General features: G+C 40.7%; 1 protein-coding gene across 1 annotated transcript in view; it reads right to left on the bottom strand.

Moving 5' to 3' along the window:
- The window catches only part of TAPT1 (transmembrane anterior posterior transformation 1), a gene marked incomplete in the record, with an annotated part of 41914 nt that extends 33447 nt beyond the window's left edge, over positions 1 to 8467 (bottom strand). The window contains 2 exon segments of the mRNA XM_072406877.1: positions 1084 to 1214; positions 8285 to 8467. Of these exon segments, the coding sequence (XP_072262978.1) occupies positions 1084 to 1214; positions 8285 to 8414 (261 nt within the window).
- Between the last annotated feature and the right edge of the window lie 3956 nt (positions 8468 to 12423).

Raw genomic sequence — 12423 nt, 5'->3', positions numbered from 1 at the left:
ACTTTTGTTTGCTTATCGTGAACAGCTATGTTTGCTCCAGTAATAATGTGCAGTTCTGCCTGGAAAAAAGCCAGGATATGCAGATAGAAGATAATGCGTAACAGAGTTATATCTCTGTATGGTGCAATTAGATAATCTTACCATCATATGTCATCTGAAGATCATTCTGCACTCATCACCCTGGCTCAGCTGCCTGTTTTTGCTTTTCTGGACAGTAATAGGAGCTGTACCTGTATAACAATTCTGTGATATCCTGACCTTAGATCCCCATCTCACCAGTGAATGAAGGAACAAGGCTTGAAGAAGAACAACTATTTCTACCTACAATGACCACAGAATATAAATGCTGCTTCTATAGGAATGAAGAATATGAGCCAATAAAGGGGGTTCTAAATATCAGCTAAACACAAAACCAAGTAATATATTCAGAAGCTCTCCCTATTTATATCATGTCATAGAGACACAGGAATACTCTGAATGATCTTTAAACTTGGCAGGTGTACATGAAAACTATCTTGGATGTTGGATTAAGATCATCACATTTATATAAAAGGAGCCCTTGCAGCTTTATACACAAGGATGATGAAAAGTTTTATTTAAAGGTCCAATAGCTTCTGTTGTCATACATCTAGAAGTGTAGATTTTTTTAGGATCCCCACACCAAACACTGCAGAGTTTACAAATTGTGAAAGACTAGCATTGAGAGCATTTTTATTTATTATTTTTTTTTTTGGACGTTTGCTTTTCTTGAATATCTGTCCTAAACTAGAGAGAGATCCATAACAATGTATTGTCTCCGATTACCTGCAGGCTTCAATGGCTGGTAAGAAAACATGACATTTGCATGACATCTGTCATAAAAGGGCTGAGCGGGGAGCAGGTGAATTGCCATGTATACAACCATGAAGCACATTTTCATTTGGAGCAATAAACCTCCTACTTTAAATAAGCTTTCCTAGGAAGCAGAATGCCTTTGGGCTGTGACCAGCAATCAACAGCATGAAGAGGACTTACATTAGCATTAATGAGAGCACTAAACATGGTAGTAAATGGTACAGAAATATTAGAAAGGACACTACTCACCTTCTCAAGCTCTCTGGGTATTCTCAGGCAAGTGTATACCCGCTCTCTCCTTTCCTTATACTTTGCTTCATTATGTTCCAGGAAATAACCCCGGGTGAGTTCAGCCCTGATAAACCTGAATAAGGAAAGATCTGAAAGAACACATAAAAGTCAAAGTCAAAAAAAGAATAAAACACAACACACATAATACACAATCTGAATTGTTGCATAGGATATTACATGAAAATATGGAGTATAAGTGATACCTGGACTTTCACTCCAGCTGTCATCATCACGCCATAATCTCTATATTTCAACATAAACAAATACAGTACTGTGATATTCAAAGTTCATTAACCTCCATATCTCCAAAGATACATTATTATAACTTTTCTTTCATTGTACTGGTGCCAGGCTATTAAATTGTATATATCTATAAAACTGTCCTCTTTGCTAGAACACTGGTACAAGTTGTATTGTAATAGTCATGTTCCTGGCAAGCACAGCAAAGAGTTCAATGTCACCTCTTCAAACTCATTCACAGGCAGCTCTCATTGGAACGAGCAGAAGTTGTATTGTGCAATATTATTAAAAGTGGGCTGCAAGCCAGAAAGGTATGAATCAAAGAAACTCATGTAAATCCTACACTGTACAAATAGCAGCTTCACGCTGCTGCAATAAAATGATCTCATGCTATAAAGGATGCTGGAAAAAATATTATATACAGCTAACGCCAATGAGACGGTTTAACAGCTTCGTCTAAAGTTACTTAGAGCTGAAACACATTTCTCAGCTCGGGTTCTTGCATGAATGCTTGCATTACTGCAACAAAGTTTAATGCATATTACGTGGCTCAATAATTTTATCATCATGGTATTTATAGCACTAACATATTACTCAGAGTATTACAAAGTTCATAGTCATGTCAATAAGTGTCCCTTGAAAAGGCTCACAATCTAATGTCCCTACCATCCTCATATGATATTAACATAAGTAATTTGAGGGAAAGTCAATTAACCACTGCTTGTGGAAACCAGAGTGCCCAAAAAACACCATGCAAACATGGGGAAAACAAACAAACTCCATGCAGATAGTGTCCTGCCTGTGATTTAAACCTAGGACCCAGGGCTGCAAAGGCTATATTGCTAACCTCCGAACCACCCTGCCTTATTGCGATGCTGTTAAATTTTAATGGCATTTCCATGCAAAAAGGCAATTTAAATATCATTAGTATTATTATTACACAGTATTTATATAGCACTAAGATATTAGGCAGCGCTCATATTAGTCATGTCACTAACTGTCCCCCAAAGGGGCTCACAATCTAATATCCCTACCATAGTCATATCATTATTACAGTTTAAGGTCGGTTTTGGGGTTAGCCAATTAACCTAACTGCATTTTTTTGGGATGTGGGAGGAAACCAGAGTACCCGGAGGAAACCCACGCAAACACAGGGAGAGCCTGCAAACTCCATGCCTGGCCGAGATTCAAACCTGGGACCTAGCGCTGCAAAGGCCAGAGTGCACTGCTAACCACTGAGCCACTCTGCCACCCATAGTTCCTATAGTGTTTAAAAAACAAAATTCAAATATTCAATGGGTGCATTAACATCTCATTTACCAATGCAACTTTTATTATTAAAACATGTGCATGTTAGTGCATTTGCTATGCAATGAGCCAATATCCCAAAATTTAAATAAGCTCTGAATTACCTCCTGTTTTATGAAACAGCAAAAACTAAACTAATTTAAAGAGATGTTTTTCTTTCTGAACCAACTTCTCTAAACTATGCGTGTGCGCACATGCAAAGGTTACACAGTGCCAAAACATTTGGCAATGCCTTACCTAGAACAAACCATCCAGTTCATTCCAGTGCCATGCATTGGGAAATGCTGATTGTGTACAGAAAGTAAAGTGATTCTGCAGGAACAAATCATCATCAAACAAGTACAATTTGCATTGGATGCAATAAAACCCCATGGGCTCTCTCAGTGTAGCCTCTACAATATAAAGGTACTTTACAAAAACAACCTTTTTCTGGGGATGTTCAAGGAAATATGAAATCAATTTGTTTTCAGTACATATATGTCTAAATTCAAGAATTTGAGTACAGCTTTGGAAGCCCTTTATCCACCTAGCTTTCTCAATCCCAGTCAATAAAATGTTGCATGCAATGGATTTTAGGAAAGAAATGTTGGCCGGAATTATCGTTTGATTAATGCTGAAAAAAAATATAGGGTGTCTCAAGAGCGTTCATATACTGCTGATGTGATGACATGATTTTTTTATTTTTGTCAACAATAAAATATTATTTCAAAGTTATGGTTGATTAACTAGCAGTTAGCATTTGACCTATGTGTGCAGGTATCAATGAATACACCAGTACTGGGATGGTCAGGAACATTAGACACTGGTGAGCCTGCAGACACCTGTGCCCATGCCAAATATCAGAGGTCAGTGCTAATACCCTGAAATAAATATGTACTTTACAACGTGCGTGCAAATTTACACAATATTGTGTAATCAATTATGGGGGAGTTTAATAAATATATATCTAAAATAGACATGTTTTTTGGAACACAAGTACCGTATTTTTCGCCGTATAAGACGCACTTTTTCTTCCCCAAATCTGGGGGGGAAAAGTTGGTGCATCTTATACGACAAATGCACATTTTGCCTGCATTAAAACTGCCCCTAACTTTGTGTGGTGCTTGCTCGCAGTTTTCTCTTTATGCTGTGCGTGCTGCAGGCTGGATTTGTGGCATGTACTGCGGGCTGTGGAGACTTCTCTGACCCTCCCTGCACGGCCAGGCTGTGTGTGTTCGGGCTTCCCTCTCCCTCCTATAGCGCGCCTTGTCCCCCCTCCCGACAGTCTAACCACGTGCTGCCCGGGCACCATGTCAACGCTCTGCTGAGCTTACCGGTACCTTTCCCTCCATCAGTGCGGGCTGTGCCTCCTCATGTCTCCCCGGGCAGTCTCACTCCTTGCTGGGCAGTGTGGGCACAATTTCGCCGCTTCTGTGCATATCTCCCGGGCACTGTATCAATCTATGCTGCCCTGAAATGTCCGCACGTCTGCCCCTCCTGCTCCATACGTTCCGCCTCCTCCAGTCAATGTTTACTGTGTGCTGTCCGTGTTCTGCTCCGCTCCGCTCCTACTTGATTGGATGCCCGTGATTGATGGGCAGAACAATTGATCCGCCCCCCGAATCCCGGGGAGAAGACACCGGCCTCCCTACTTCATACTGTTGCTTCTGGATAGATCACAGGCAGCGTGTATGGTGTGTGTGAGAAAGTGTTCAGGCGGACCAACTACAGGGTAAATGAAATGTAAAATGTGCATACACATGTGCATACAAATGTGTTGTTATCTTTATACAGTTTATATAAAATATTTTACTACAGAATTTGGTTCAGAATCTTTTTTTTCTAGATTTTCCTCCTTTAAAATTGGGTGTGTCTTATATTCCGGAGCGTCTTATACAGCGAAAAATACGGTATATGGCTCATGGATATCCACACGAACTCCTGTTTGTACAGGAAAAACTTTTTTTTTAGTTTTGGGAAAATGGGAAACACACACTTTAGGGTTAGAGGCTGCCGCATTCTATAGTTATGCAAACAGATAAATTGTAAATTGCATGCTAATCAAATCTAAATGGCACACACTGTCCAAAGCAAAAAGCCCTCTAGTGACATGAATGCCCAGAACAAATCTACACTTTTATAGCTGAGATGGCCTGACTGGCACCTGGAACGTGGCCAGGACTGGTTAGGTGTATTGTATGTCGGTAAATAATAGCTGACCTCGGGGATCCTGTCCACCTGAAGCGTTGCATTGCTAGTGACAAGAAATCAAGGGCAGCCAAATTATAATTGCATCATTTTTCAGCCTTCAGCGCAGTAATATATAACTTTCTGTGTAGCTGGAGTAAATCTGACAAAAGGAACACAATTAGGTGTTGGGCTGGGGGCTTTCACTGATCCTTGCAATGGATCTGGGTGTAAAATAATGATAAACAAAGCACAGATTTACTGTTACATAAAACATACGTATTACCAACAGACTTTATATACTTCTTTTGGTGGGAAATGACTTAAAAAAAAACTGCTGCTTATCTGCAAGTTATCAGCCAAATGGGTGAAATGCCTGTGTGCCTGTTTGCTTTGGTTTCTTTTATTGATTCTTATATACTGTAGTCACCCACAGCGATCAGTAGGGACACCCAGAGATGTGTAAACACACAGAACGGCAAACAGTGGCAGCCGGAAGGGTAAGTATATAATGTAGAAAAAATCTGAGTTAACAAGTCACACAAAAAACAATTTTTTTTTTTTTATTCTGCTATTTCACCTTTGCTGATTGCACTTCTATGAAATAAAAATATAAATAAAACCTGATTTGATTGTACACCCGTTTTAGACCTGGTTTATACATATTACACAAGTATTTAAAAGGAAGGACCAGAAATCATCACAACACCCTGCCCTGGTACTCCACTCAAAAACCCTTAGCCCTAATACAAGGATGGCCGGCTCTTGAATGAAGTTATAGGTATCGCTAGAAGGAAGGGCAGGGGCATTTTTTACTTTTTACTTAATATATGGAGCTAACTTATACAATAGATCCATTAATCAGATTTCACTTTCTTTCACAGGTAAATGAAGAGTCTAAATATTCATCTAGATTGTAAGCTCTTCAGGGCAGGGTCCTCTCCTCCCCCTGTGTTACTGTCTCTATCTGACATTTGCAACCCCTATTTAATGTACAGTGCTGTGAAACAGGCATATCTCTTTTTTATTTATTCTCAAAGTCACACCTGTCTAAACTGCTTTTCTGCAAACATCAGACACATCTGTATGAAGACTTGAAGGGGATTTGCTGATTTACCAATATTCTGGATTCCAGCAGCTAAATGAGAACTGGCAAATCCTAAATTGTGTCTGAATACTTCCATGCAGATCTATTTCATGTGAACAGTATCCAGTAATTTAGACAATTGGGCTTCAGGTATTGTACTATTCTCTGGACAGCTCCCTATAATACTATTTAGATAAATTAGAGAAAATAACTTCCGAATTATAAAATAATTCACCCATCCTACTGATATGCACGTACACTGGTGTATCGTTACTCTGCTGGTTATATTTCATCTTATTTTCCATACAGTTTCCTTCTACACTTTGCAGAATCATCTGACTGTTCCGCTAAGATTCTCACATATTTTATTACAGGATTTGTCACTAAAAACTATTCTGGATTTATGAGATGGCCAAGCTGTTCACCAAGGACCCATTCACCCCCTTTGTAGTATTCTGCTTCCCCCGCCTCTTAGATTGTAGGCTCTTTGGGGCAGGGTCCTCCCCGTGTCACTGTCTGTATCTGTCTGTCATTTGCAACCTCTATTTAATGTACAGCGCTGCGTAATATGTTGGTGCTATATAAATACCGTTGAATATTAATAGCATTCAATGGACAAAGATCAGCTCAGTGAATCTCTAAAATGCGTGTATAATATTCTTGAAATGTTGATTCTTTGAACAGTTTGTTGTTCTATCCACAGACGGCAGCAGCCATATTTGAAAACCACATAAACTGACTCTGTTTCCTGTTCAGTTGCTCAGTAAATTTGTATCATCTTGTATATCCTCCCTCTGACAGAATGTACACAAGATAGGGCTCTTCCATCTGATTGAATACTGCAATGATTTGCAATGCCGATAATGTCCCGAATAGGGATCACATGATCAATGCAAAGGCTACAGGTCACATGACAGAGCCCTGGAACAGCAATATTTGTAAATTAATGGCAGGAAAGAGGTAGGGGATGATATGAAATCCATATGATATGATATGGAATCCATCAAATCAGGTGAATTATGTGCTGTACGGATAGGTCTGGTTTAAATAATATATTCATGGGTTTCAAACGTCTTCATGATACGTTAAGTAGAAGGGTCCTTTGTGAAAAAACTTTACCCTTTTCTTGGACATTGTCTTCTCCGCTGGAATTACTGCACATGGTCCGCTTCTCACTAGAAACTGCAGCAAGTCATACACAGCCTCGCATATCACCTGGCTGACATTCTTCCCGGCCTTTAGATACTTGGTCTGACCGTCTTACTCATTTGATCTTATCGCTTTCAATCATGGAATCTCATGACATCTAACACATAGCATACCATCTGCCTGCACATTTACCAGAGTGATCTGGATGATGCAGAGCGCATTGATGTTTTTTAAGAAGCTATGTACAGCACTCTGCCAGCCCCCACCTACCACAATTACCCTGAATTACATAGAGATTCAGAGAACCAATGATGATGTCACTGGGTCTAAAATAAGTAAAAAAAAAAATAAAATAAAAGCGTTAGAGACTTCAGCTTTACCCTTTCCCAATAATCTTTGTTTAATCTGTTTAATCTAAGCAGAGGATTGGACAAAAGTAAAAAAAAAAAACATAAAAACAAGATTTTGTTTCTGCAGCATGAAATATACTTCTGGATTTTTATGGTTATGAGATGAGAATGTAAAGTGCTATTACGAGAGGGAGGGAATAATAACGCCATGTGCTGCCATTCAATGGGAGAGCTCATTACACAACTCATTATGATGTTGTTGGATATTCCATGACATTGATAGGCAGATACATGACCAGGTATGTGTGCACCTGACCAACAGAAAGTGGATAAGTAACACCCCGGTAAGCAGGGCCCCAAAATTTCCTATTATTTATCACCATCAATCCATTTCCCTCCTGGGATAAAGCAGCCCTATGTACAATCTGTTGCAATGCTTTTCATTCTCTGCTAATGCTACAGAAAATCTTATAGGGTTCACTTGCCAAGTAGTGACAGATATGAAATAGTTGTGACAAATCGCACCGGCCACAGACAACCTGACGAAACACAAAATGCCTCGCACACTCTGAGCAAAGAGCAGGGTAATGGCGGGCACTGTACTGCAGCTCCTGCCATCCTACAAGTCACCCCACACAGGTTTATCAGCACAGTGCCAACTTATTGCCTGCTGAGCTGCTGATGATGAAACTATGGCCACAAAGCTAACACCAACTACAGCTATAACAATGTGACACAGAAACTGCTGGTCCAGGGGAGGCGCAAACCTGTCACTTACATCCTCCATGTAGCCCCCTGTCACCAGTATACTCCGCGCCTTCCTGTTACCCCACACAGCTGTCACCATTCCCCTCCTCACCAGACAGGTTCCTTCTCCTCTCCTTCGTCCTCTTCCCGTCAGTCCTCTCATAGAAGCCCAAGGTCTCCGCAGTTCTCTTCGCTCCATCCTCCTCTTTGTCCTCTCCGCTCAGAGCCGCCGCGTCCGCCATCCCCAGCCGCGGCGGCAACTAGTGCAGAGCCGTGTCTACTAAACAGTGTACGTCATCACACGGCGCCACTCACTGCTCAGGGTGGAGAGAACGCTGACTGCGCTTATTGAGTGGGCGGAGCCTGGAGTCTTTTGCAGCCATTTTGAATGTGGTCAATCTGCCCAGAGTCTGATACCCTTATGAATTGCAGACCCTGTTGTGATTTCTGTTACCTCACTTATTCCTGTCTCCTAGATCTGAAAATAAACGGCTATCTTGGATTAATTTATGGTTGTGGTGTCAATATTTGTTTTTTTTTCTTTCTTCAATTCAATACCATGTGTTGTGGTGCGCAGCAACAGGTGCGTTGTCTCATCATGCCATTCTAAATGTACAATAGAACAGTGTTTTTCAACCGCTGTTCCGCGGCACACTAGTGTGCCTTAAGAGATCTTCGGGTGTACCGTGGGTTTACGTGTCTGACTTTTTGGTGGTGTTCCGTGGGATTTTTCTAATTGTAAAATATGTGCCGCGACTAAGAAAGGTTGGGAAACACTGCAATAGAAGATGCGTTACCTTGCTGTAGCAATATGTTATATGCTGTGTATGGTCAACGGGGGTCTCACTACTGAAATACTGGTACAACTGGGTTATTGCATCTCCTTGGTGGGGGTTGAGGAAGTAGTTTTATATAAATTTATGGATAGATATATGTAATGGCAACAGGAATGAACACCGAATAAAAATGTCTGCTACTAACTACAGTGTGTGAGCATCTAGAGCAAGACCAACTCATGGTGGTGGAGCATGGTGGCAGCGGTGCACAGGACCTCTGAATTGCAAGTCTACAGTATAAACAAGTCCATAGAGTGACCCAGGACACAGACAGTGACAGCACGGAGAACATCCCATGGCTGCAACTGCAGCCTGCAACAGAGAAGGTCAATGTAATCAAACATCCAAAGCCAATGATGCAAAGCAGCTGTTTGTCATATTTATGGTGGATGAACAGCCCATAAGATTTCAGCTGGATTGTGGAACAAGCTGCAATGTCATTCCTTTTACTCTGCTTGACAAACAGGTTCCCATTAAGCCCACTGATAAGGTACTGGTGATGTATAACAAAAGTTGTTTTGAAACCCATGGGAACATGCAAGCTAAAATTAAGAAATTCATGTAACAGAAAGAGCTACAGAGAAGAATTTACTGTGCTGCAGGAGGATGATCACATTCCTTTGCTGGGAGTGAAAGCAGTTCAGGCTATGGACTTAATAAAGGTGAAGTCCCATAACATCATGGCTCTGGAAGTTTCTAAGAATACTCAAAATCCTAAACAAAATGCAGAATGCATTTTGGATTTTCAGCACATACAGAGTATGCTGATTTATTTGAAGGTGATGGGTGCCTGGAAGGTAAATACAAACTGGAAATTCATCATACAATACAGCCTACCAGACTGCCCACAAGGAGAGTACCTGTAGCCTTAATGCAACCAACCAGAGGAACTGCAGGAGTTGCACAGCAGAGGCATGATAGCACCAGTACAGGAAAGCACAGACTGGATAAGCAGTTTGGTGGTAGTGAAAAAACCATCAGGCAAGTTAAGAATATGCATTAATCCTAAGCCACTGAACAAGACTCTTAAAAGAAATCACTATCCAATGCCTACAATAGAAGATGTTCTCCCTGATCTCTCAAGGTTAAAAAATTTTCAGTATGTGATGTGAAAAATGGGTTCTGGCGTGTGGAACTGGATAAAGAATCAAGTTTATTGACAACATTTTCTACCCTATTGGGACGCTATAAGTGCCTGCGAATGCCCATGGGAGTAAGCCCGGCTCCAGAAGTGTTCCAACAAAAATTGATGCAAGCTTTGGAAGGACTGTCAGGAGTAAAAATAATAGTGGATCATATACTAATAGTTGGAGAAAGTGATGATCTAGAATCAGCAACAAAGGATCATGATAAAAAGGTGATTCAATTCCTGGACAGATGTAGAAAACAACAAATCAAACTGAACCTGGAAAAATTCTAATTAAAAATGACAGAAGTACCATATATTGGACATCCACTAACCTCAAGGGTGTTAAAGTAGATCCAGGGAAGGTGAGGGCAATACAGGACATGCCTACACCTACAGATATATGGGGAGTACAATGATTCCTGGACATGGTGAATTATCTTTCTAAATTTTGAAAGCATTTATCAGACATGTGTGAGCCACTGAGACAGCTAACTCACAAAGATATACTCTGGGAATTGACAGATAGCCATGAAACTGCTTTTAAGTCAGTAAAAAAGGCTATTGCAGACACAGGAACACTAAAATATTTCCATATATTTGATTCAGATCAAGCACTGGTAGTACAATGTGATGCCTCAGAAACAGGCCTTGGAGCCACACTAATGCAGGATAAACAGCCAATCACATATGCAAGCAGAGCTTTAACTCTAACAGAGCAAGGATATGCTCAAATCGAGAAGGAACTACTAGCCGTAGTATTTGGGTTGGAGAATTTTCACCAGTACACCTACGGTCAACAAGTAGTGGTGCAGTCGGATCACAAGCCTTTAGAAAGTATTACAAAGAAGCCACTACTGAATGCCCCAAAAAGACTGCAGTGTATGCTTTTAAGGCTTCAGAAATACGATTTTAACATTTGTTACTGCCCAGGGAAGGATTTACTGATTGCAGATGCCCTAAGCAGCTCTTACTTACCCATCACAGGTGAAGCAGAAAAAGCATAAATATGTGTGAATATCTGTCTGTCTCAAAGGACAGATTGAAACAAATACAGACCGGTACAGAGGATTATAAAACTCTACAGATCTTAAAGAGTGTCGTCTTGAAGGGATGGCCAAAGTACAAGTATCATGCTCCTATGAAAGTTTCTCCATTTTTTCACATAAAAGATGAGCTCTCTGTGCAGCATGGTATCATCCTCAAAGGAGAAAGGGCTGTTATAGTGGTATCCCTCAGAAGAGACATCATACAAAGATTACACTCTACTAACTTAGGTGTAGAAGGATGTCTACGTCATGCACGAGAATATGTTTATTGGCCTGGAATGAATGACCACCTAAAAAACTTTATAGCACAGTGTGAAATATGTCCATCATGCAATTATAAGCAACCAAAAGAGACATTGCAACCACATACTGTGTAATTCCAAACAGACCATGGTCAAAAGTAGGAACTGATCTGTCCACGTGGAACGACAAAGAATATCAGGTAACTGTGGACTATTTTTCCAACTTTTGGGAAATAGACTACTTACAGGACACAAGGGCAAAAACAGTAATTAGAAAACTCAAGGCCCATTTTGCCAGGTATGGCATTCCTGATATTGTGTTCTCTGACAACGCTGCTCAAGTTACATATGAAGAGTTCAAAAAATTCAGGGAGATATGGGAATTTGAGCACCAGACATCATCTCCAGGATATTCTCAGACTAATGGTAAAGCAGAGTCAGCAGTAAAAACAGCCAAAAGACTCAGGCAAAAAGCAAAATAGGCAGGTACAGATATATACCTGTCTATACAGTACCACAGAAACACGCCCACACAAGGCCTAGACACCAGTCAAGCACAGCGGTTTATGAGTAGACGTACAAGGACGCTCTTACCAACTGCAGGTCAACTACTAAAGCCAAAGCCTGTGGGCAATGTTAAAGTCAAACTGAAGAATCAAGATTTCTATTACAATAAATCTGCTAAAGATCTGCTAAAGATCAGAGAAATGAAAATGTACCGATTCAGCCAATGGGCAAATATGACAAACACTGGCAAAAGGCGAAGGTCGTCCAGAAAACTGCGCCACGGTCCTATGCAATTTTAACAGAGGAAGGAAGAATATTGAGGAGAAATCGGAGACATCTGAGTAAAACACGAGAAAAAGAGGTTACAAGGCCCGAGGAACAATATATAGGCACTCAAAGCAATGACACTATGAATACCGGCAACAAAGAAACAGAGAGTGCTGGGGAGGTCTCTGGTCAGGGACAGCCAGTCTCAGAAAATAGACTGCCAG

The sequence above is a fragment of the Pyxicephalus adspersus genome, chromosome 3 (assembly GCF_032062135.1).
Source record: "Pyxicephalus adspersus chromosome 3, UCB_Pads_2.0, whole genome shotgun sequence".
Lineage (NCBI taxonomy): Eukaryota > Metazoa > Chordata > Amphibia > Anura > Pyxicephalidae > Pyxicephalus > Pyxicephalus adspersus.
The sequence above is the reverse complement of the archived record's forward strand: the minus strand, read 5'-3'. Positions and strand labels throughout refer to the sequence as shown.